A 26,685-nucleotide genomic window follows, 5' to 3' on the forward strand; every position below is an offset into this window, starting at 1 on the left:
TTGTTAAAGAAGTAGAAATAGTACATACGATTTAGTACATACATATAGGCTACTGCAGAGACTACTCTTATGTAAATATTTTTGTAAATGTTAATGTCACCTCTCAGTTAGGTGCTGTAGAGTCTTATTTTTGTATACAGAAGAAAATCAATAAAGAGTCTGTGACACTTTCATCCATTGAGACATTTTATATACAATCTTTTTTGGTACATGGAAATAAAAAAAAACTATTTAGACAGAAACAGAGACATAAATACAAACCAAAACAATTTGTTCAGTATAAAACAAACATGAAATAGTTTAATAGCTCTTTGCTAAAGCCATACAATTATAATGCATCTGTATTTATTAACACATTTTCCAAATTTAACAAATTACTGCATTGTGCAGTTAAAATGAAACTATGTTATTGTTCAAAATGACCCTAATGTTTATAATTTCCCTGCTAATGCATGAAAATAATAAGTGATGATGCATTTTTATCTGTATGACTTCAGCGAAGTAATCCAGTAACCAGACAGGGGTCAATTCAGATTTGGGACTTTGAATTTTTATATTAAATAATGTCTTAAATCCAGGGATGCAAACTCATCGGGGGAAGAAAGGGTGTCAGGGGAGACCTGGAGAATGGGGGGTGCAGAGGGAGGCAGGTGGAGTGAGTAAATAATGAATGTGTTTTTGCCCTTTACAGCTGTTGCAACTGATGTTTGACCAATTAAGACAGGACTTAGATATGACATTTAACCACAACTACTAAACAGAAACTGCCACAAGGTATTTCCAGTTCAGCTTCTCAGTCAGCTTGACATTTGCCCGCTTCTAAAGAGACATAATCAGGCTACTGTAAAAAGCATTCAGTTAAAATACATCAAAACACCTTTTTAGATAAATGTCTACAGTGTGGTATCATGAATTTGCCTGTTACAAACCGTTCAATAAAGTATCAGCCTTGCTAACATTGTTTTAGCAAACACCGAAAAATAGAATAATCAACTTATGTCGTAATCGATGCCAAAATTGTAACATTAATAACAACAAGTGCAGGGAAAGAGCGGTGGGTTCCTACTGTTTGCAAGACAAGAATAAACAACCCTGTGATGTGAGGTCCTTGCAACACGTCCTGACAGCTGAGTAGAGTTTTTTGATCAATGTAGTTTACTCATTAAAGAGGATTTGTCCCTGCCAAGAGGCTGAGTTGTTTGCATCCCTGTTAATCATTAACTACATCTCATTTATTTCTCCTCTTCTTAGTTAATATCTTACGCCAAAGTTTTTACGGTCTGTTCTTGAAGTTGAAGCTTGAGCAGAAACCACTTCCTAAAAATCATAAATTAAAATCATGAATTGAACCCTGTCCTGTCACATCATTTTCTTTAAGAAACGGGGTGTGGCTTCTACAGGGGGCAGTGCTGTTGTTAACGCGCTCGATTAGATTTTTGGCACAGGAAATAGTAATAGAGTTTAACCAAGGAAACTAAACACACACACACACACAAGATAAAAACCTCTACATGCTCTAAGACAAGATCCGGTTAGCCTTTAAAATGTTAATTTTCACTGAAATACAATATTTACAGTCTCAGAAATTTGAGAGTTCAAACTGTTGTGGTGTGGATGGACGATAATTATGGTAATATATAATATACATGTCTGTCAGATTTTGTCAAATTTTAATTGTGGACGTCTGGTGTTGCCTTGTTGCGTTTTCATTTGCATGGGACAGTTATGTCGATAGAAAGGTAAAAATTCCACACCAAAGAAGGTGGCAGTGCTCAGAAGATCTGTTGACAGTGTGTAAAGTACACTTTACTATGCAGGGTTGTGGCAGAAGTAAGCATCTATTTTCTCCCTCTACTTCCCCCCATTATTTTACTGTAATTATCCACCTCCCCTATACATCTTTAAGAAAATATAGCTCGGATTATTATATAACTCTTTCTAAGTTATGCATGCGCAAATATGAGGTCCTTGATTTTTTCTTTTGCAAAGGTTATGTATTTTCTCTCCACAGAGATGTTAGAGAGCAGATTCACTGGGTTGAATAATGTGCAGTGAAAGGACTTCACATATTCTTATTCTGTGGAAATCAGCAAGTGGAGTGGAATGTGTGAGAGCATGAAAATGACTCAGAGGTCTGCTGAAAGCCCCTGCAGATAATAAAACTTTCCCTAGCACTGCTGTAGAAACCACCTGAACTCTGCTAGCAGAAGCTCGGCAGTGAGTTAAGCTCCCTCGAACATAAAGATCTGCCCTTTTTTTTTTCAGTGAATCGCCAAATTTGAGCCACATAAGCACGAAGCAGGAAAGGCGTTACAGGAGTGAAATTACAGGTCAGGGGTCACTCATCTCCAAGAAGTCTTTCTCAGGTGGGGGTCCACCCCTGTACCAGCTGCAGGTGGTGTCAGAGCGGCGGATGCAGGCGTACTGCCGAGCCTGCTCTCCGTTAAGGCTGTTATCCAGCAGCCAGTCAGTCCACAAGCACTCGTTTTCTCCTGTAGACGCACAGGGCACCGTATAACAAGTGTTGATCTGAGGGGAGAAGAGTATTTGATTTATTCCCCACTCATCTCATTATTTGTTCGCAAATGGTTTTTTTGGGGGGGGGGGGGGGTTAGGAGACTTGATCAGTGTCTCTGAGGACATTTTATGCCATGAGATTTGAATTTCCAATGGAAAAAATGATCACAAGACACATGAAAACCTTTTTTTGTGCAAAAATGGAAAAGAAAGTTAAAGAGACGAGAAAACCTTTGTGCTTCAAGAGCTCAGTTGCTATGCTTCCTCTTCTCTGAGACAGACGAAGAGGAAAGGGACAAAGATAAATATGTATGAAGAATGAGGGAACAGTCCTTACTCACTCTGCATTCACAGCCCATCTGGTATCTGTAGTTGAGATTCTTCTTCTGTGACAGTGATAAGTTGTCCCACGACTCGACCAGGTCGCATTGGCCAATAGAAATCCTCCCATCGCTCCACATGCTCCCTGGTGACATCACAACATGATCACATGAGATGCGTAGTCCATCTTTGTATACAGTCTATAAACCAGACCAGCTGTTTTCTTTATGCCGGACTAAGTGAACCAGCTGACAGCTGTAGTTACTGTATAGAGATGAGAGTGGTATCATCTAACTCTTAGCAAGAAAGCCAATAAGCAAATGTCACGACATTTTCAACTATTCCTTTAAAACAGCCATTTGGGACGAGGAAATAATTGTCACTCTGTATTCTCACTGAAAACAACACTGATGTATTAGTTAGACATTTCTGTACGCGGTCTGTGTTGACTCTCAATTATACCTGAGAGAAGGTACCCTGCTTTATTGTTGTAGTCCAGTTTGACTCCGCACAGTGAGGAGAAGACTGGAGTGTACACATACTGGATATCCTTGGCTTTATCAAAACCTTTGAACATCTGAAATCAAAGACAGGCAGAGAGAAGAGAGTGAAGAGGTTGGTGTTTCAAGAAAAAAGGGGATGTACAATTCTGGCCTGATAAAAAGCTGACAGATATGAAGTAAACTCCAAAACGTAGAGATATTTATGTCTGTAAATAAATAAAAAAACATTTTGGATGTAAAACGGAGACTCTTATCAAGAGCAGATCAGGATTCTGCTCTGTATTTCTATTAACTTCTACAGCAGTAGGTAAAGCGGAGGTGGTCATGTGCACATGTGGAACAAATGAACTTCTTTTGTGTTTGAATGCTGCCATCCACACATATTTTAGACATTTCTGGGACCTGTTTGCTCACGCAGCCAGTTAGAGTTTATTTACTTCTTCTCCTCCTGACAAATGTAATGAAGACAATACCCACACATGCATACGCAGCTGCACAAACAGTAAATATTATGTATATCTGCACCAGCTGCTGCTTTTACTGCTGCCCAGAGGTCTCACCTTGATCATTTTGATTTCATACTGGATCATCTTCATGTAAGGTGAGGAGCTGTTGCTAGGCGACACTATCTTCTCTCCGGAGATCTTTGCCCTTATCACTGCCAACAGGAAAAAGAACAAAGCATTAATGCCAAATACAAACAAGAGGGAAGACAAGAAGCGGATTTAACTGCCAGAGACAATGGAAAACAATCTGATTTATGTTTGTTTATTGACAGTTTTTCCTTCTCTCTAGTTTTTCGTAGAGGGTTGATGGATGGATGGATGGATGGTCCCAGTCCCTCTCAGTAGTGATACAGGATGTGTCCCCCCGTCTCCTCTTAGCAAAATCAAAACCCACATAGAATAACAAGTAGCTCTCTGCTTGCACACTCCCATTAACTGACTCCACACACACATTTATTTATACAGTATATGTCACACACCACTCACACGATATACACGCTGATGCCAAACCATATCTGGCACAGAGGTACTGCACATTACTTTATCCCGTACTGTAAATCAAATAGATGAGAAAAGCAGCAGGATAATTGTTCTGTGGTTCTCGACAGGAAAGTAACGCCATCTCATTTAGAGAGGAAATATTGATTATAATCATAATATTATGAACATTACAGGTTTGACTTATCCAGACCACAACATGCAGCAGTCCAAACTTTGCCAAATCAGACTTTATGATTATAGACTTCACTGTTAAAAATCGACTTTTTTCCTTCCCACAAACCAATGAAATCTGTACAGTTGGACATCTGCATTACTTATTATGTCAACTGACAAAGTAATTCCACTGTAAAACATTTCATTTGAACTAATAACACTGTTGCAGCTCAATCAATCAAACATAATTAAGGTCACAGCTATCTCTGCATGTTTTCCTAAATGTAATACTCAAGAAGAGCGGTGGCAGAATATGGCACAACATACAATATGTTTTTTTCACTGAAGACATTTCTTGTTCACGTTTGTAGATCATATATATGACCAACAGCATTAATGTTATATGCTAAAATATTTTGATTAGTATTTGACCTGGATTCAATTTGGCTTTTCCATTAAACTGGACCAAAAGAAAATTCGTATCAGTTAACACTGCAGTATAACAGCCAGGGAGAAAACAGTCGCCTGTAGATTCACCAGAGTGAGGTGCAGAGAAAGACGAGAGACTAGAGGAACAGAGAGGCAAACATTCTGAGAGTGACCTTGGTAAAATCTTGAACGAGAGGGAAAAGCTACAGGATTAACAAGAGGGAGAGAAAGTGTGACCCAGCACCCCTCCTAACCCGCTCACTCTCTCATGCAGCTAAGAAAACCACCCCCTTGTTTTTGCTCCTCGCTCATCACATAACTACATCGCGGGTTTGTCTGCTGGTCAGAGGAGGAGGAGGGGCTCGGCGTGTTCTGTGAAATCAGTTTCGGGGGGGGAAGACTTATTTTGTTTGTTTGCATGCAGCAAGACAGAAAGGCAGGACTTCAAAGTGAATGTGAACTTGGTTGTGTGAAGCTGTGTAGTTTATATGAGGTGACGTAGAAAACATCTTGAGTCTTTTAAAAATCAATTGGAGGCAAAACAAAGACAATAGAAAGGTCAGACCCCTAAATGTAAAGTGTAATTAGCACATAGATGCTCTATAATACCTTGTAATGCATTTTACATGGTCAGACCTTGTAAGGGCACATTTACCTTTATACTCACCCACACAATCTTCCTTGGTGGAGGTAGTGCTCTGAGATGGCTGTTTATTTTTTTGCTAGTTTATTTCAATTTTTGTGTCTCAAAGAAGAAAATGTTTTACTTTTTACTGCAATAATACATGAAGCTCCAATTTTAAAATACTGAGGAGAAAGAGTTTTTCATGCTGAACATTTGCCGAAGTACAACCTTGAAATACAGAAATGCTTCTTTCTAGCCAATGTTTTCATATTCCATGGACATCACGAGCACTTGTAGTATCAATACTGATGATACTTTTTCTGCTAATACGCTGGAACTTTTTCTGATATAGAGAACTGATAGCTGTCTAGTGAACATACTAAAGTCAGCAGAAATAGTGAATAATTTTATTTTCCACACTGTTGAATGATTATGCAAAAAATATGTTGTATCCAAACTCTTGACGGGTGTTTTTATTTATGTAATTTGCAGTATTTAAAAAATATCTTCTTTCACTGGTGGTTGATTGTGTTTTCGTAGGATAACTGCCACATTTATTATCAGTACATTTACATCAGTACTCCCACTATTATAGCACTGAATAAGACTGATGTTAAATATACAGGAATACTACACTATACCAACGATCATATTATTGCCATCTTTGCCCTGTTTGTTCAGATCATCAAGGAGAAATGTGTTTAAGTAGATTAAGTTAAATGAGCTGCCCCACTTAAGTCTGAATAATGGGTGTATCTGGCCTATTAATGATGAGTGATACCCAAAGGCATGGCAGTGCTCTTTGAAAGGATCAAATCGTGGGCAGTTTGGGCTTTGGCCGTACATCAGTGCAACATGTAGGAGGACAGAAGTTGCTGCCACCAATTAGCCAAGAAAAGACAGTTTAGTATGAAAGCAGATCAGTGCTTTTAATCATTTATCAATACAGTATTTGCTCTTACCAATCTTAATAGCACTTGATGAGGTGTTGTGCAAAAATTTAACACATAGCTTGTTTCATTCCAAGCTAATGATTGATTATTTTGGCCCAGATTCTCTGGAATATTTACCCCCCACCTCGACATCCTCTGAACCGGACAGACTAGTTTACCCACTCGATTCAACTGCTGCAGCTGTGTAACAAACAGGAATCAGGACAGGCATGCCTGCAGAGTGAAAGGGTCCGTGCATCCGCCTCACGGCTACATAACCCAAGAAATATTGCAAACTTGTACCATGAGAACTGATGTAGTAAGTAACTTCCCCCCTCCCACATGAATCGGCACCCTTGTCATGCTCACAAAGCTGGACTGTCAGTGGGCTTTCACTCTGATATTGTTAGTATGCAGCCCAATAGACCAAGCCTATAGACATGGAAATGAAGTAGGGAGAACGAGGGAAAGAAAGAGAGAGAGATGGATTAGGCTGTGTTGGCATGGCTTGGCCTCTGTCCAACACACACACACACCTACACACACAGTCTAAAATACACGGTCATGGAGAGGGATTTGGACAAGGTTTGTCCAGATGGGATATTAGTCAGATGTACAGCTTTATTCAAAGGGTTCAGTGACTCTGTCAACAACACTGTCAGGTCAACTAAAGGCCACCACCAGTCTATCCTTATAAGAAACCAGGACAGTTAAACTACTAAATGAAAGGTTATCTCAGATGCACTTACTGTAAATGAGGCATTTTCCCTATTTGTTTTTTATGGGTACAGGAAACTGCATCCTACCTGAAAAGGGGATCACTGACGCACTCAAAACGTATAAATCTAAATACAGTGACAAGGCCCCAAACAGACCACAGGAAATAGGACCTAATTACAAATGAACATGTAGTTAATTGACCTTGTGCCAAACCTTGCTCCTACTGAGTTACTCCTGTTACACCCACCAAGCTTCCTGTCCATGCACAGGACATACGGAATTTACAATACGTGTATATTTGTGGGCGATTTTCTATTTGAAATTGTTTGCAGAAAAAATGCGTTATTGATTTCACACAGAGGTAAACAGAAGCAGCCAACAGTCAGTGATTACCTGTTGTTTATATTTTATCTTAGCCAGCAGGTTTAAAACTCTTTGTCTGTTGACTCGTTTAAAAAAATCCTAGAAATAGGTTTGCACTCAGTGGTTTGCATTTCATATCGACGAAGAGGAAGTGATTTCGGTTGTGTAGCGTTTACTATTAATATATGTTATACAAGTAGTTTTTTATGTACTGGCATCGGATCGGTACTTGGTATCAGCCAATATGCAAAGTCCAAGTCTTGGAATTGGTATGGGGAAAAAAGGAAATGGAACATCTACCTGTTAACAAACAATGATATTTACCTTGGTAATTCTTTGCTGCATGGCTTTGGAAGTATGCTAGCATTATTACTGTAGATAGTAAGCTCATTAGTTAGAAGTGCTAACATTTAAAGGTTTGGGAAAGGATTAACTCTTAGATTACCAAGTATTGCTCTTACTACAGCCTCATGCTCACTGCTTCAACACAGGGATAAATCTCTAGCTTGCGAGCTGTGGCTCAGGTGATGAGCGGTCGTCCTCTTACCAGAAAGTCAGCAGTTCAAACTCAGTCTTCCCCTCTTCCTCAAGCCATAGAAATACAGACCATTTTACCAGCCTGGTTGCACTGCTAAGCTATGATTGGATAGCAATTAGAACCAATTTTCTTTTGATGCAGTGCTTCAAACGAGAAACTGTGGCTCACCATGTAATATGCATTTCGTAATGTGCTTGTCTTGAAAATGTTGTTTTAGTTTTTGAATGTTGGCTACATGATGGAGAATAATGTCTGTTTCATGCCCTCACACTAAAGTAATTATGGTCATAAACTTTGAGAACTGGATGCTTTCACACCGACCTTATTTGGTCAGGAATTTCAGACTTTTCAGTTCAGGTTGTATGAAATGTACCTCGTATCACGGTCAAGACCAAAGGACCAAACTTTAGTCCGACCAAAATAGGTTCCCTCATCCTGATTAAACTGAACCATGGTTCAATTTAAAAAAAGCTCAACAGTCACTGATCTTTCTAGAAACTGAGTTGCACAGGATTGTTCACCTCCAACAACATAATGTTTGAACGATGAGAACGTTCATTTGGCACATTCAAATTAGTGTCAAGTACCATGATGATGTTACAGTGGCAATGAGATTAATGAAAGGAACCGGTTCATTCATCGTCAGTTCATACAAACAGACAAAAGCACGCCATCTACAAACCAGTCAATGTCAAGTAGCCCACGTAGTTGATAACGATAGTAAATAAGTATTTACTAACTTACTAACAAAACAGAATAATCGCTCTTATATCTCACTCATGGATGACACACTTCATATGTGAAACTGTCCTAAAAACATTGCCCCAAATAGTCCAACTCCCAGTGTGTTCCCATAACCCAGATCTAATTGGTGTAATAGAGGTTTTGAAAACAGGCCTCAGCCACCATTTCATACTGACTATTTTTTGAGGCACATATTTTTTAAAGCACTGTGAAGCAGCTAACCCTTCTCTAAACCTGAAGTGAGATTCAGACCAATTAGATAACAAGACTATTCTTCCTCGACTTTCTCTCCCTCGCTCTCCTCTGCTGGAGTGTAACCTTTGACAGAAGCACATACTCCAGCTTTCCACAGCCTGGAGCCAAGTACTCAGAGTCAGAGCAGAGTGTTGGTTTTGGCCTGTGCTGAGACAAGACAGAAGAGGATGACGGGGGGTGTCAGACAGAGAGACAGGCAGACAGCTCGACACACAGACAGATAGAAAGTAGGCCGGGGCCACACAGTGCTGTCTGTTTTCTAGGGTTTGTTTTTATGTGATTGGGAGCAAGACGACTGAAATATATAACCACAAAAAAACAGATAGTTGAGCTGCCCTGTTTTCACATAAAGGGACAAATAAAAGATCAAAAGAAACAAGGCTGCATCTATTTTTTTCTAAAATAACTAATACTAATCAATAATAATTCCACTAATTGCCCAATTACCACATTACTAACTATACATTCATCCTATATAATGCTTTAATGACATTGACTCTGGAATCTTTCTGTGTACAATTAATATTTTCTATTAATAAAGCTGGAAAAATCCACAATAATAAATCAACTGCTGTGAGAAGCTTCGCCTTGAGGCTCTATTGATTAGTTCTGTATCAGCAGGTTTACTCTTTGGAATGAAATGTATCCTCATTAAGTTGATCAATAAACCAAATGATCAATCAATTAGTTCAGAGGGGGGGCACTCCCATGTTGTTATTGAATTCACAGAATAACTTACAATCACTAATAAAGGCAGCACTTTAATCTGCATGAACTCAAACTACATTGATCTCCCGTCAAAAACTTACCGATCTCAGCGCTGCAGAATAGCTGCTGTGGGTGTGCTGGGTGGCAGCTACATCCCTCCACTGCTACCTCCATGCCTGCACCGAGCAAAAGGAGCACCCAGAGCCCCAGACACACAATCCGCTCTTGGGACACAGCCATGACGACTCTGGCTGCCTGTGTCCGCTCCACAACTCGATGAATGCTCTGCAGCCTCTTCTGATCCCGTCAAGTTCCCAGGGAAGCAAATCAGCAAGCGGTCAGCAAAGGAAGGAGGGAGAGGGGGGTGCAGATGAGAGAGTAGAGTTGAAGCAGTAAGAAAACCTCTGCTGTGCTGAAGTGCAGCTGTGGATAGAAATGTTTTTACAAGTTTAAAATATACCTCTGAATTAAAGCTGCTGGATAAAGTAAGTTGAAGGGAAGGTTGCTGCCGCTCTCTTGTCTTTCTTTCTCTCCCTCTCTCTCTCTCTCTCTCTCTCTCTCCCTCTCCCTCTCTCTCCCTCTCTCTCTGCAGACAACACAGAGAAACTTACAATAGTCGGATCCCCTCACACTCTGGTCCTGAATGCTGAGAGGGTCTCACACAGGGAGCCTCTTATGCACACTTTAGGGACAGCCTCCTCAAACACAGAAAATAAAACTACCATCCTTTGCCTCTTCTTCTTTCCGTCTTTTGATGACCTCCTTCTCCTCCCAGAGGCTGATGTTGGTGTTAAACTCAGTCCTAGATGTTTTGAGATTAGTTGCAGTAACAATAACATCTAAGTCATTAATGTGAATGGGTATAAAAGTCACAGTTGATTTGCGCTCAGCTGTAAAGTACAAGTATTGCTGTGTTGGTGAGAAACCACATTTCCAATCTTAACTAAATGACTCTGCACTGTACTATAGTCAGTTGGGATTTTCATAGATAATATACAGATAGTTTGAGTCATTTATTTCATTTTTAGGTTTTTTAAGGTAATTACAGATCACTCTTCATTAGGTAGCATGCCTCACTGAAATGTATCAATGACATTTGTTGAGATATTTGTTTGAATTCCAGGACAATAACACACAAACGTCACTGGTACTTAGAGGATGAATCTGACTTCCCCTCTAGTGCCACCAGCAGGTCATATTCTGTAAATGTATCTTACCCTCCAAGCAGAAATGACCTGAGGTAATGACTTTAGTGATCCCTAGACTTTGCTCTGATATGCTCTCTGCATAAAATGGCTTTCCTCTCAAATGGTGTGTTAAAAGCTCCAGGGCATTAAGGCATCATTATCTACACACATCTGTGAACAGTGGAAATGGAGTCATTCACTATAGTTTTATGGATAACATCTGTTGTCATTAAGTTTTGTTCATCTTTATTTATCATCATTTATCCCGTTTCGTTTCAGATTACAACACCAAGCTTCCCAGTGGTGGTGAAGATCGGACACGCCCACTCTGGAATGGGAAAGGTAATGATTATTCCTTTACAAACAGTCCTCCCTCCATTTGTACAGACTGCCAGAACCAGTTATTTTACTAAATTATGAAATGCCACGTTGTTGGATTGCAAAAACACATGAAAAGTGTGACGCAGTCTCATCGTGATAGAATGGTGCAGGCGTCAGATGGTGTTTGTTTTGCCTAAATTGAAGACGAATTCACATAATAGGAGAAAGTAGCCACATGGTGGAGTGGAGCAGACCCAACTAGACTGTTGCATCATTTGAGAAATTGCCGTTTGGAAGTGGTTTAAAATCTCAGCCCAGAGATAGTTGAATAAGCACCAGTGTAGGCCCACGTCTCTGTCACAGGCACCACCACTTATTTTCATTCTTCATGCTCTGTCTTTCTCTAATTCTAGTTTATTTCACAGTTTTTTCCCTTCATGGCTGCAGCACATCTTTTTTATATTATTTACTTTTTCTCCTCTCTTTCTGCTGGTATTGCACTGTGTTAATATTTTTTCAGTGTGAAATGAGTGTGATGTGTTTCTCCTCTTTCCTCCTCATTGATCCACCACACAACATTCCCCTGAAACGCTCCATCTGATATTATGTTATTATATTTTCTCTTTTATCACCCTGGGTCCTTTTATCACCCTGTTCCTTTTTGCCTTTTTTTTTTTACTCCATCTAATCCATACCTGTTTTTTTTACCTCAGACGTAAATATCACACTTTATCTGCTTTTTGCTGCTGTTGCATACCACTACGAGTAATACCAAAAAAAAGTTTCCATGCAGTGTAGTTTTTGAAAGAATTTCTCTTCTCAGACATTAACAGTTTCAAAGTATTTCCACACTCCAAATGACTCTGATGTTTGATAAGATGTATAATATTGATTGAATAAAGTCAAATACCACACTCAAAATCAGCAGTTATTGAGTTTCCATTGTTTAAATTGTTAAGCTTTTGTGCATATTTAAAGAAATAGTCTGACATGTAAGAAAAATACTGACCCCAAGCTCATATCTGTACATAAGATACAGCAAGCTGATTAGCTAAGCTGTTTCAATTTAGCAGTGAATGTTCTTAGTGTTCCTTTACCTTTGTAATTATGAAATGAACTGTCTTATGGCTCTAGCTCCAAAAGCTTCTCACTGAGACAAGAGTTGTGTGAAACGTCTCATCCGTCTCTCAGAAAAACACAAAACCTTACATTTAATAAGAAGAAAAACATCTATCCATCCACTAGCTACACTGTAGTTATAGCTATAGCTATATCCCAGCTAACGTGGGGTGAGAGATGGGGTACATCGCATTTAGAACTTCCTCGAATTTCCTTCCTGTGAGGCAGCAGCGCCAACAACCGCACAGCCAAAGAAATACAAATACAAAGAAAATTAGCCCAGAAAATCTCTCAAATGTAACATGGAACTTTTTACAACTCTGGTTTTATTGTGCAACATCAGAAGACACATTTTTACAGGAAGTAATTGCCAGTATACTGACCACGACTTTAAATAAACAATGTTTCATGTGTATTTTTCCTCTGTAGGTCAAAGTGGACAATGTGAGTGATTTCCAGGATATTGCTAGTGTGGTGGCCATCACTCAGACTTACTGCACCACAGAACCATTCATAGACGCCAAGTACGACATCAGGGTCCAGAAAATCGGCGCTGACTACAAAGCATACATGTAAGTGTGTTCCTTTTACTTGTTAGCTGCGTTCAGCGAAAAACCAAATTTTCCATGTGTTAATTTAATGCATTTGTATTTTGCATCTGTTCGTTGCGTAGCAGAGAAAACATTTCCCTTCACAGAGCATGAACTTATAACAACCCCTGAAATGTTTGCTGTTTAATATGTCTGTTCTTTTTCTCTTCATGCTTTTTGTTGTGTGCCAACCTGTGATTGTTGTGTGTCAACCTGTGTTTGTTGTGTGTCAACCTGTGTTTGTTGTGTGTCAACCTGTGCACTCGCTGTAAAAAAAAGACCATGTGGTAACTGGCCCATTTTCCAGGATGCTAATCAGCCTGTGCTTGTTTCCAGACCACACAGGCTTTTCACACAAAATTAACTCTAAAACCATAAACCTGCTGCTACAAGGTTGTCGAGTTCTGTCTGAGTTTATTCTCCTGTAGTTATAATTTCTACAAGTGATGAATGTCTGTAATAATTTAATGCCCAATTTCCTCTCCTTTTCCAGGCGCACATCCATCTCTGGTAATTGGAAGAGCAACACCGGATCTGCCATGCTGGAACAAGTAGCCATGACTGACAAGTGAGCAACGCTTCCACATCAGTGATGCTCAGGCTGCCCTGGTGTCACACTTGTTGTCATTTGTTATGTCACAGACGCACATTTATTCAGATGAAAGCAGATCACATGAGTAAACATGTTTGAAAATGAGTTGATATTTGTGCATCCAATTTTTATTTGACACAGAAATAAAGAGAAATTAGTTGCAGAGGGTTCATGGCTAGAATCTGGATTATAACTGTTTACTCTAAGCGTGCGTAATTATTGATATTAGTCGTCCAGCAGCTCACTGGCTCAACAGTAGCAGTTATTTTCCTCTTTCATCTGGTGTCTGAACAAACAACTTTCCGCTTCCACAGAATCAGGAAGTATCAGCCATGTTTTCTCAAAGTCAGTGTTTTTAATCATAAATCATCTTTTGCAAAAACAAAACCATTAAAATGAGTAAAGGTCCCGGACTCTGTGACAGATAATACCAGACTACAGATACTTTAATGCTTCCAAATTTGAGGGTATAATTATAATTGAATCTGACACTGTGGAAAGAAGTAGCTCTTCCAGTCACATTATCCTTTTGGTCAGTATTGATACAACTTTATCCCATCTGCAGTTACTGTATGTAGCAGCCCAGTGTTTTATTAAATTATCTGTGAACAGATTGTGCACTTTGTTGGTCTAATCCAGTGAACCGTCTGTGCTCTTCTCTTTGTGACAGGTATAAGCTGTGGGTTGATACCTGTTCAGAGATCTTTGGAGGGCTGGATATCTGTGCCATCAAAGCCATCTGTGGCAAGGATGGTAATGACTACATTACTGAGGTAAGGAAAACACAATGATTGGAGGTAGAGAGGGAGATTGAGAAACTCAAAAGACATTGACCTGCCAGTGTGCAGGTTCCATACTGTAATTCTCCTGCATTTTGTACGTTGACACTGGCCTGTGGGAGCTGTATTTCATAAGAGTGCTAATAAGGTCTCTGAGTCTCAAATTTAGCTTGTCTGGCCTAATTTGCAGTAGTCTGCAGTAGTATGCCTCCGCAACCAGTTTGGTTTCTGTGCACATTCTACATACTCTTTTTTTTTTTACCAGATTCATATAAGGTCACTGTGAACTTTGACCTTCGACCACAGAAGTCCAATCATATCATCCTTGAGTCCATGTGAATATTTCTACCAAAGTTGAGGAAATTCCCTCAAGGCATTCTTCAAATATGATGTTCCGGGAAATGTGGCGGATGGATAGACAGACAGACAACCCGAAAACATAATGCTTCCGACCGCTGGCTGTCACCTGCACAGAGGCATATAAATGAGAGACAATACAACATAAACATAAGGAAAAATAAAAGTAGAAATAAAAAAAAAAGATATTGAGATCGCACAGACAAATTACCCCAGAGTGAATTACTAGTGCAGAGCAAAATGTCACTGTGCAGCGGGTTAGATAGTCACAGGTCCCCACAGCAATCTCAGTTGTAGCTGCAGGCAGCAGGAAGCCGGATCCAAACTCAGACACCATGACGCAGCTGCAGAATTCAATCTGAAGAGGTGGCTCATGAATGAACAGGAACTCTAATTACTGGAGGTTGTAAAATTGAGCTTGGTGGCAGTGACAGTGGCCAGGAGGAGTTCCTGGACAGTGAAGATGCCGGATGAGATGAGCAGGGCTGCGAAGGTCAGGCTAATGGAATGAAACAGGCGCGGGATGAAAAATGGAAAAAAACTGTAACAGCCACAGGGCGAGAAAAAAACAAGGTTTTTTGAGACAGTTTGAGAGATTGATGTTCATGTGATGTTCAAGACTTCCTACAGTCTAGTTACTAAGGTAACTGGACTGTTAATGAAGAGAGAAGTGAAGTGTGATTTCCAGGTAAGAAATGTAGCTGAGGTAGATCATGTGACTGGTAGGAGCAGAAATTGAAGTAGGAAAACAAGGTGAATTGTGAGGAACGACAAGGTTTGGAAAATTGCATCATGATTACAAACCCCAGTGAGTGAGTGGGAGGAGGAGGCGGAGGAGGAGGAGGCGGAGGAGGAGGAGGCGGAGGAGGAGGAGGAGGAGGAGGAGGAGGAGGAGGAGATACAAAGCCACACTGTCACACAATATCCACTTTTCTAAACGTCCCACACAAACTTTGATGAAAAATTTAGAAATGTCATGGAAGGTAGTTTAGAAACTAAAGGAGGAGAGATGTGAAAAACATGTATCCCCATGAGTCATCACCGCTGAGAGGTGTTGTTCTTTTTTATAAGGACGCAGTAAAAGCGGGTGTGTGTTTTAAGGATGTTGATTGCTCCTTAAAATACAGAATAGCCCGTCTGTTGTTCAGCAGCAGCCTGGCTGCTTTAATGATTCCCATGTTTTGTGCCAGTTTCGATGTGAGTGTATGTTGAAGGGTACACACACACATTCGTTTCCTCAGTCAAGGACGTTGTATTTTCACCCACAAGATTACACAAAAGCACATTTTCACAAAACTAGAAGGATGCAACATGGATCAAGACAGAATCTTATAAATAATATTTTGTTTTCTATTTTTTTCTATTTGACGAATAGAGAATTCTTTTTAACATTTTATATTTTCACAAATATTTGTTTCATCTATGGATCTTGATGGTGTTTGCAATTTGGTGTAATGAATGTATTGTTGGGTCTTAGTGTAGGCATGTGCTGTACTTAGTCCCATTGTAGTTTGTTATTGTATAAGATTACTTCATTGAGGTGGGATTAAATAACAAATCACCTAAAATACTTTGCAATCCTAACGTCTGAAATGATATAAAAATGTTAGACGACATCAGAAATAATATTAACAATATGTGGTTTTACAACTCTGTCAGCATCCATATAATGAAGAGTTGAATCGAAAACAAATTCTCAATATATTTTATACATGGGAAAAAGTTACCGTTCTACAAGCGTAGCAATTAAGCAATTAACTATTATAACATTGGTTATCGTCTGTGCCCTGTTTGTCCAGGTTGTGGGTTCATCTATGCAGTTAATTGGTGATCACCAGGCAGAGGACCGCCAGCTCATCTCAGAGGTGGTGATCACAAAGATGAACCAAGCTCTGGCTGCCAGGTCGTCCTCTGCTTCCCGTTCACCCGCTCGCTCCCCTCAGGGCATGAAGCCGACCACTGTGCAGCCCCAGCAGGTAGAAGCTGAAATGTTATACAACACATGAGTGTATAAGACTTTAATGCCTAAAGAACTTTTTTTTTTTAAGCTCACTGCCGATTTCTGATGATTTCTTCTCTATCCCACTCTTTCTCTCTCTCTCTCTGTTTTTCTTTCTTTCTGTGTCTCCTCCGCCCCCTCTCTCTCTCAGACTGCTGCCCTGAAGGAAGGAGTCGCAGATCCCAACAGGACCTCAGGCCAGCGCCCTCAACCTCAAGGTTGTCTGAACACTGTTGTTCACTGTAACGCGAGTGCTGCTGCTGTGGTGTCAAAGCATGTCTAAGAACATCTTTGGAAATCATACTGAAATGACATATCAAGTATTTGAAAAATGTATTTCTGTTTCAAACTGAGTACAAACTACTGCCATTAGTGGAAACAATCTTAGCTTTGACCTATGCTGCTGATAAATACTGTTAATATAGAGAGACCCCATATCCCAGATTACCATCACAAGTATAATGAAATTATGTTTGAACAATCTTCGGGGGAATTTTACAAATAGATAACGGGAAATACACTCACTTTCTTGTCAAGAGTTAGGTGAGAACATTGAGACCGACCTGTACAGAAAAAAATGAAGCTATAGCCAGTAGCTGTTAGCTTAGCTTAGAATAAAGACTGAAAACTGAGGGGAACAGTGACTCTACCCAAAGGAAACAAAGTCAGCCTATCGGCATCTCTTAATTTAAAAGGTTATATCCTGTTTTCTTAATGCATACGAAACAGAACAGCAAAAATGGCATGTGTAGTTTCATGCATGGAAGTTTAACTGGCACATGTCCCCCTCTTAAAACCACAATATGTCATATAACCAGTATATTCCTCTCAGAGTAAGAGCATTGTATTTAGTCTGCATCCTCATCTCTGTTCCCTGATAACGAATGTCCATTATCATTACCTCTAACTAATACAATGCTATCATGTGGTCATGTGGCCTTGTCTCTCTTCAACTTGCGACTTGCACTTGAGTTAATAACAATCAAATTTACAGTACAGTGCACCTAACTGCAGCCATAGCTTCTGTGTTAGTGTGGTGACATTTGTGCTCGGGGCTGATGTGTTCAATCTCAATGTGATGACTATGCTAAATTTACAAAGCCATTATTAGTGGAGTTGCGCTGTTTGTCAGTAAGTGCATTTTTGCACATTTGGTGTTTTTGTATTTGGCATGGTTGTGTGCAAATGCCTGTACTCCATATGATGTTTGGTATGTTTGTGCTGGTCGCTCTAGAAATGCCAGCATTTTATGTGTGACATATTTTGACAGGAATTGTTTGAGAGTATCATGTGCCTAAAGGTTAATATTGGAATCTAAAATAAACTACAATAAACTACGACAGTTTTAAAGCTTTTAAAAATTCACATCAGTGGAAAACGTGTTTATTTAGATGGATGTTCTTATTTCTCTGCCTAGAAATGTAAATTCTTAAATCTTTTCCTTGTGATTACTGGGATAAAGTCTGGTCAGCTCAGTTTGCTTCTGTGGTTGACGCTTGGCTTTTGAATGCTTTTTAAATCCTTTTTTTAAAAATCCTTCTTCTGTCAAGAAACAAAGCCTCCTTTGCAGAATCTGAATGTTTTGTGAGTAACTGCTTGGTGTCATCTGTTTTTTGTATTAAACTTGTAGTTCTCTGTTATAATTCCTTAGACAAAGCAAAGTGGCTTAATATGGTTCACAATACATATGTTTCTTTCTCTGCACGATCACTCCTTATTTGCTTGGATCCAGACCATTGAGTTAACATTTGATCTTCACACATCATTCAGCTGCAAGTCTGTATGATTAAGTCTTTCCATTTCAATGTTTCCTGTTTTATGTAAAGAGATGTTGTTTAGAACTGTGTCCTCAGATAAAACAGTGCAAATTCATGTAACATTGGCCGACAAAAGTCATGAACATAGATTTATGAGCAAACCATCTCCAACCAAACTAAAATAACATAAATTCAGTGTTTGTATCCAAGCAAATTGTTTTTTTTACTGTGTCACCCTTTCCAAATCATGTTTGTACAAATGGTATTTTCTTTGATTTTTATGCGTCGTGAGTCCCAAGCAACTATTGGGACGCTTTATGACAAACTGATAAAACGTAAGACTCATGGCCATTGAGCTGCATGACAGTAATGACTCTGTGAGAATGTCTGGGATGAATTTTCATGAAAGTCCTTGTGGTAATTAAACATCTAAATCTAAATAAAATTATAGAAAACCTTTTTAAATATGCTTTAACATATAATGCAGTAAACTGACCATAGTCCTGCATCCAGGAAAGTAAATGATCAGCCACTGAAAACTCATCCCTGTCTCGTCATTGCTCATGTAGCATGAAGAATCACTTGTTTCTTTTGTGCCTCACGGCGAGTTGCTTTGCTGCCTGTGTTTTTGAGCTGTTTTATTCCAATTACCCCCTTTGTTTGTTTTCTGTTTTTCATCCTCATCTCCTCCTCTTCCCTCTCGGTGCCTCTCACTGTCTCCACACTAACTCCTAACGTGCTCGAAAATCAACACTTTGCATGTCCGGCCAGTTGCCATGCCTCCTAGCTGTTGATGTGCTGCCCCCTGCTGGTCGCTGCAGCAGAAACATTCAGAGGCTGCTTTGCTTCAGTCTGTTCCTGACAGATGAGTTGGGTTTTTTATGAATGTGACGGGTCTTTATGTGAATGGACATGTTTAGACTCAAGCTCAGTATCTGTATCGTGTTCTGCTTTGGTCTCTGGTGAGTGTCACAGATGCTTGGTTTTCTAACAGGTGCTACATTTTAAAATAACACTTGTTTCTTTCTTTATTTTTGCTTTTCTTGTCTCTGTGTGTTACATAGGTTATGTACGATTATCTAATATAACTGTCATATCTTTTAGGTGCACCAGTGAAATCAAAGAGTGTGGACCCATCATCAGAGTCAGCTAAGAAAGCATCTGAACCAGTGCCAAAGCCTGAGCAGGCCCAGAAACCTGGTCCAGGTCCTGCTCAGAGACCAGCTCAGAAGCCAAGCCCGGTCCAAAAGGCCGCCTCAGTCACAAAACCTCCAGTTCCGAGGCCTCCGCCGATGACGAGAGCCCCATCTGTCTCAAAGCCAGCCCCAGATTCTGCTTCCACCCCAGCCAAAGCTTCACCATCATCCCCAGCTAAAGCAGCAGCAGCTGCAGTAGCTCCAGCCTCTCCCCCAACCAAAGCAGCCGCAGCCGCCAAAGCTCCAGCCTCCTCTCCAGCTCCAGCCCCAGTCTCTCCCTCACCTCCAGCCCCAGCCCCAGCCTCTCCCTCACCCTCAGCTCCGACAACAGAGCAGCCCAAGCCCCAGCCTCAGGGCTCCCCATCCCCAGCTCCCGGCAAACCAAAAGAGCTGCCTCCCAAACCCACACCACCTGCAAAGCCCATCCCACCTGTACGCAGGAATTCAAGGCCTCAGCTTCAGCCAAAGCCACAAACCCCACCTCCTCCCAAAGCTGTACCCAAACCCCAGCCCGCCGCACCGGCCCCGGAACCCTCTCCGGCCTCAGATGCTGCCCAGGCCGCAGCTTCTATCCCGGCTCAGTCCCCGGCCAAAGCCAGCCAGTCACCGACTAATGCTCAGTCTCCAGCTAAGGCTCAGCCCCAGGCCAAGCTGGCCTCTCCTTCTGCAGACCCTGATTCTGACCCAGCCGAGGCAGCTGCGGCCCTCGATGAGACCCAAGCCCCTGTGGAGGAACAGCCAGCTTCCCAGCAGAAGACCCATCCTCTGCTGAAGTAAGAGCCACATTATGACAGCACCGGTGATAATGGTGAAGACACATGGGCCCGAGTTTGTGGTTAGGATACAAAAATAGAGAGACCATTTGATTTTGATGACATAACTAAATTATTCACGACACCTAAATTGTCAATAATGTCTTTTAAGTGTCTTAAAACGTGACAGTCAAGCTGGTAACTATCTGAAAATAATTGTAATGTTTCTCAAGACCTCATGCACATTTCCTTGTGTGTCTTTGCTCCTCAGTCCTTCAGTAATATTGATACTCACACAGCCCTCTGTTCCCTTCCTTTATACCTCTTTCTTCTCATTATCTCCTCCTCTCCCCCCCCCTCTCTCCTCCTGCCCTCTCCCCAGTAAGTCACAGTCCCTGACCAATGCCTTCAACGCTTTCAGCGACTCCTCTTTCTTCCGCGGGGTCTCGAGCTCCGGAGGCGACGGCCAGGAGGAGGCAAAGGCGGAGACCATTCGCAACCTCCGAAAGTCCTTCGCCAGCCTTTTCTCTGACTAGACACAGCCAACAACAACAACATCAAAAAACATAGTCAGCCCCTCGCTGAGTCTGGCCCCCTCTTTTACCTTTGGCCAGCGATGACTTGATTGACATTAAATGTGAACCAGTCTGAGATTAAAATTTGTGTGTTAACTGTTCTGTATTCCCTCCATCCCCGGTCCCTCCTCTCCCCCTCCACTTTTCTCTGTGTGAGTAACAGTGAGGCCTGCTGGGTAGGATGTTCAGTGAAATGATGACTGCGCCAGAGTCATTGGACTGAAGGAGTTACGTCATTGAATAAGAATAGATTGACTGGAATAACAAAATATTTATTTTTCCCAGAGCACACCTAAAGAATACTTTCAGAAAAATATATAAAAGGTATATTATTCTCGACTACAGATGGGATGTACATACAGTATATATACAGTATATAAATATAAACATGTATTATTATAAAGGGAGATAAGCCAATATTTCCAAAATAAATAAATCCAGTAACACTTTTCAGTTAGCTTTCGTCAGTGGCATAACTCTTTCACTCATTGGCTGGATTTATACACATTTAAAAAAAATAATCAGATATATGATTGTTTCCTCCTCACACACACACACAGACAGTGAATTGCTTTGGGTCAGTAAGTGAAATTGCTCATGTTAATCCAGCTCGTCTCTCTGGTCCTTGGCCTCGTCATCATTGCCCCCCCCCCCCCCACCCCCCCCCCCCCCTTTTTTTTTTTTTTTGTCTCTGAAGTTCGTTGTCGTCTGAGGAAGCTGGAGATCCGTGTGTGTGTGTGTGTTCACCTGTGTTCAGTTGTTATGCATGGCTCCTCCAAGTGGTTCGGTGTGACTTTGGAGCAGTAGGGAGCTCCATCAGTGTTGAGTTTTGCCCTCCGTTGCCTCTCGCTCTCTCTCTCTCTCTAGATGTTGTAGCCTTATTGTGAACAACTCACAGCTATGTTTGTTAGTTGTGCAGATCTGAGTCAATGACGGCATGGGATCCATTCATTTACCTGAATTAGGAAACGAGTGAAGGCTCGATCGATCGATCGACGCCTCGTTAGTTTTTAGAGCTGTGGGTTTGTTCCAAATGTGCCAGACTGAGCAAATCAATCCTTCAAGGTAAATGAATGCATTTCAAACAGTCACTCATGTCTGTTGCTGTGACTGGTGATATATTGTTTCACCTCTGTGTAAATCTATCAACAGTATTGTACTTTGTTGATTATTCTCATAAAAAGACATTGAGACAGTAGTGCAATAACACCTCGACATGACTGTTGAGCACTGTCAACCTGTTATAAATATATATATGACCATACATACATACAGGACCTGTGTATCTGTCAAATACCTTCTTCTTACATTGCCCTTTAAGATTCCTTTCAGTGGCGACTCTCCAGGTTGCTTTGTACTGCCGTTGGATGTCAGGGTTTCGATTAATATGCCATATTACAGTGTTGGTTTTCCAGGACTGAATTTAAGGCAACCTGGGATGAACCTGCCCGAAACTTGACTGGTTGTTTTCAGTTGCTGCATTTCAAGTCCATATGTGTAGAAAATATTTAAAAAATACATAAAGAAATCATGTAACTACTGCATATCAACCTCTCTGCTTCTCCATCATTAGTACTATGTTGCAAGTAGATTAAAACATATTGTATTTGTATGTATGAACGTGTCATCTCAGGAGTTTATTTTTTGTAATATATTGACTGATTTATTTTTTTGAAGTCCCATATTTATGGTATAGTATATTCTTTGTTTTGTATTGTGTTTTTATTTGTAATGCAATACTGCTTTGCATGATCTGGTGACTGAAAATGTTTAATTTTCTGTACAGATAAAAGTTAATAAAGATGTGGTTCCATCATTTCACTCATTCACAAAGTGAGATCCTCAATGACGACTGTAGCTTTTGTTAAAGGGACAGTTGTTATTAGGCATCAGTTTTACCTAGCAACTACAATTGCATTCTGTAGAGCGTACAGCTCCGCCAAGGCCCAACAGTCTCCTTAAATGAAAACAAGCCTTATAGGTCAGGCCACATTTTGTCACAGGTTTCTAGCTCTATTTGTTGCCATACAGCAGCTGAAAAAAACCTTCACCCTTATGAAACTACATTTAAATCCACTAGATCCTGATTTTATTTAGATTCACACTAAATATGTCTGAATTATTTCATCATGTTTCGTAAATTATTCTTTGAGAAATCAATGAAAATGCGGAAAAACCGCCCATATATCTTGCAATGTTATAGGAAGTGAAAAAAACTACCTGGATCCAGCCTGTGATCCAGATTTAATGGCTTCTCTCCTGACCCGCTCTGCATCATTCTACCAGGTTTTATCTAAATGTGTCCAGTAGTTTTTGCATAGTCCTGCTAACAAAGAACAAACACAGATGAAAACATCACTTCCTTGGCGGAGGTAAAGAATGAGGAAGAATCTGTACAAATTTACCTCAATATCTAAATATTGAGATCGAGAAGCATCAACACCTGATTGGACAGACTCTCTTAATGTGAGTGTCCTGGTGTATCATTGTGAAAGTGGCATCATGACTAATGTCCCACATTTACAATTAAAGTCTCTTCTCATGAATAGATGGAAGGAACTAGCTGTGCTGAACCAGCAGATGGCACTATACACATGTGGAGAAAGCTGGGACACATAAAATAATAGGCCCAATTATCATTGTTATTATTGATATTACTATAAGAAGGAGATGACAGTGAGGATCATAATGATGAATTGATGATATGATAAATGATCTTTATCCACCTCTCATATGCTCAATGTCATTGACTGCCCTCCTCAAACCCTCACACATACAAACACAACTGTAACATGATGTCATGCACACTGATCTATACAAACACAAATCTAGATATGCAGTCAACAACATCATAGTTTATAATATATATACATTTAAACATATGTGTGTGTATTTGTTTGACTGTCTTTGACTGTATTAATGGTAAAGCACCTTTATCATGAGGTATTTGACTTTATACTAAATTTAAAATGATTAAGACATTTTACAATGTTCTGTATTCTGCCATCACAGATAATGTGAATCACACACACACATTCAGATTCAAGACACACTTTGAACACAATACGTGCAGTGATGACAGAGGAAATGCTCGCCGCTCAGTTCTCAGTCCACTTGATGACCAGTCAGTGGAGATCTGTGGGAACATCTCCGTCATTCAGCTCATAGGGACGTGCACGTGGGCGGCCGACGCACCGAAACAAGCCTCATCGAGCCAAACCCTGTTTATCTTGGTGCTCGTCCCAACCAACATCATTACATCTAGATTCACTCTGTTAATCTGCCAATATATTTGAGGATGGAGAATCATCTCAGCCTATTTCCTGGTGTCGAGCATCGCTGCTGATGCTGATTTTGAACAACTGGCTCCCCCCCTATATTCCTCAGACATGTCATGTCAGTTATCTATCTATATTAATCACTATGTCAGTGAGAGTCTTGAAAAGGCACACGAGTGCTTTGACAATGAGCATTTTCAGAAATCAGGACTCCGGTCTGCTGGGACTCCACTGTACAAACAATCAGAGATTATTGCTTCGTTTTGTTTGTGACAGCAAAACTCTCGAGGGCATAATTTCCTATTTAGTTCAGCACAAAGAAATTGTGCGTGGGGAGGATGATCATATGTCTGAGAGACAGTGAGAGAATGTGTCTGTAGGTCTGTGAATAAGCAAAGAGCAGCTGACTTAGTTCATATGGTATCGAGTTATGATGGAGCAGATGGCTGTATGGTGAATATAGAGCTGGGTTAGCACAAAGACTTGAGGCAGGGGGACACACCTGTCCTGGCTTTGTCCTCAGGTATCAATGCCCCACCTCTAACTTGACATGTTTTATCTCATTTGATTAACTTGTAAAAATACTGAAATGTGACAATTAATGCTTTTACAGCAAACGTTTTCGTGGCCTGGAGCAGTATCTTTACGTTACAACTCCTTCTACAAGCATAGTCCATATTTGCAAACTTTCTGATTATTAGGGTTAATCGATTCAGCTTGATCCCAAATTTAGAGTTTAACAGTAACCAAACAAATACTAAAAATACCTGGCTTCAACGTGAGGAAATCATGAGTTTAAAGGTAATAAATCTGAAGTGTCTGAAAAGAGCTAGCCATGAACAAAGACCTGAAACAGGGGAGTAACTGTTTTAAGAGCAGAATATTTCTTGGCCAGGAGCATTTAAATTACTGTGTGCCAACATTTCTAACTATCACATTCAGAGTTTAATGGAAATCAAACAAATTACACACATATCAGGCTGTAACAGCAGGAAATATAAGTTTAAAGGGACAGTATGTAAAATTTAGTGACCTCTAGTGGTGAAGTTAAACGTTGCAGCTGAATCACTCTCACCTCACCTTCCCCTTCCAAACATGAAACCGAACCTGTGGTAGCATTCAGTTATAAAAACTCAAAAGGTGTTTAGTTTGTCCAGTCTGGGCTAATGTAAAAAACATGGCGGCCTCCGTAGAGAGGACCCGCTTGTTGTAAATATAAAGAATTTAAATATAAAGAGTCTTTTCTGGAGTAAAGAAAACTACAATTCACACAATTTAGATGAAATGAACTAGTGAAAACATCATGAGGATTATTTTACATTAAATTTCTGCCGATAGATCCCACTCACCTAAATCTTACACACTGGACCTTTAAATCTTGTTAAGATTTCTCCAGTAAAATCTTCTGAATCTTGCAGACAGTGGGAGTCACCACGAACAAGAGTGAGTAAAATATCTGTCACCTCTCAAGTATTTAAAAAAATAATAATAATAGGAGCAAGTTATGGTGACATGATAAAAAAAGACTTGAAACAGGGGTCACACATTAAAATCCATGATGTTGAGGCTTTAACTGTTTTATCAAATGAGATCAACTTAACAGATACTGACATGTAAACGTGACAATTAACTGTTTTAAGGGCGGACTATTTCTTGGCCGGGGGAGCAGTGAAGTTGCAGCTCAGTATGTTCAAATTATTCTGCCAATAAAAATCTAACATTTAATGAAATAGAATGAATTTCAGAAAGCAAACAGATGAAACCAACACCAGAGAGAGGAAACCCCGACGAAGCAAACCTGAGGTGTGGACGGGAATCTGATTCCTCCGCGTGTGTCCTCAGAATCCCGGAGCGAGAGAGAGAGAGAGCGAGAGAGAGAGCGCAAGAGCGAGAGAGCAAGAGCGAGAGCGAGAGAAACACACACACACACACACGCGCGCACAAACACACACACACACACACACAGTGAACGGCAGCATGACAACCACAAACCTCCGCAGCGAACACACCGGAGGACCCCTCTGACACTGCATGTGAGTCCGCTGGAAGAGACGAGGAGCCGCAGACCGAGAAAAGAAGAAGCAGAAGAAGAAGAAGCAGAAGCAGAAGAAGAAGGAGGAGGAGGAGAAGAAACAGAAGAAGAAGAAACAGTTTGAAACACAGCGAGTTGTGTGTGTGTCTCCTCAGGTCAGTCTCTCCTTCCTCCTCTCAATGTGTGTTTACCACCTTAAAAGCCTCCTCAGTCTGCTCTCCACACGTTTTTACAGAAAACAACATTTTCTCATTTCTGACTCAAAATAATCCCGTTTCTCCTCTGACGACATGTCGGGACAGAGAAACTCAACAGTGTGTAACTCAACACACATCA

At 40.5% G+C, this 26,685-nt stretch overlaps 3 protein-coding genes across 5 annotated transcripts in view; 2 read left to right on the forward strand and 1 right to left on the reverse strand.

The window, feature by feature from the left end:
- Positions 1–21,477, forward strand: part of syn2b (synapsin IIb) — a 67,733-nt gene extending 46,256 nt beyond the window's left edge. For both annotated transcript variants that reach the window (XM_069535285.1, XM_020096743.2), the window contains 8 exons: positions 11,282–11,344; positions 12,872–13,014; positions 13,526–13,600; positions 14,295–14,397; positions 16,560–16,736; positions 16,911–16,977; positions 19,621–20,485; positions 20,847–21,477. In XM_069535285.1, the coding sequence (XP_069391386.1) occupies positions 11,282–11,344; positions 12,872–13,014; positions 13,526–13,600; positions 14,295–14,397; positions 16,560–16,736; positions 16,911–16,977; positions 19,621–20,485; positions 20,847–21,000 (1,647 nt within the window). In that variant the 3' untranslated portion in view covers positions 21,001–21,477. The remainder of the gene's footprint in view (positions 1–11,281; positions 11,345–12,871; positions 13,015–13,525; positions 13,601–14,294; positions 14,398–16,559; positions 16,737–16,910; positions 16,978–19,620; positions 20,486–20,846) is intronic.
- Positions 169–10,575, reverse strand: LOC109635525 (metalloproteinase inhibitor 4). Of its 2 annotated transcripts, none has more exons than XM_020096747.2 (6): positions 10,427–10,575; positions 9,917–10,238; positions 3,902–3,999; positions 3,301–3,415; positions 2,859–2,983; positions 169–2,529 (listed from the first exon to the last, which is right to left on the reverse strand). In XM_020096747.2, the coding sequence occupies exons 2-6, from the start codon at positions 10,053–10,055 to the stop codon at positions 2,332–2,334; spliced, it is 675 nt and encodes a 224-aa protein (XP_019952306.1). In that variant the 5' UTR covers positions 10,056–10,238; positions 10,427–10,575; the 3' UTR covers positions 169–2,331. The 2 variants fall into 2 exon arrangements, with proteins under 2 accessions (XP_019952306.1, XP_019952307.1); XM_020096748.2 differs by lacking the exon at positions 10,427–10,575 and adding an exon at positions 10,276–10,420 and having other exon boundaries at positions 9,917–10,112.
- A 3,706-nt stretch (positions 21,478–25,183) lies between the features above and the next one.
- The window catches only part of pparg (peroxisome proliferator-activated receptor gamma), a 31,825-nt gene continuing 30,323 nt past the window's right edge, over positions 25,184–26,685 (forward strand). Inside the window, exon 1 of the mRNA XM_069535305.1 lies at positions 25,184–26,504. The gene's annotated coding sequence lies outside the window, so the exon portion shown is untranslated. The remainder of the gene's footprint in view (positions 26,505–26,685) is intronic.

Source organism: Paralichthys olivaceus, chromosome 2, assembly GCF_024713975.1.
Source record: "Paralichthys olivaceus isolate ysfri-2021 chromosome 2, ASM2471397v2, whole genome shotgun sequence".
Taxonomy (NCBI): domain Eukaryota; kingdom Metazoa; phylum Chordata; class Actinopteri; order Pleuronectiformes; family Paralichthyidae; genus Paralichthys; species Paralichthys olivaceus.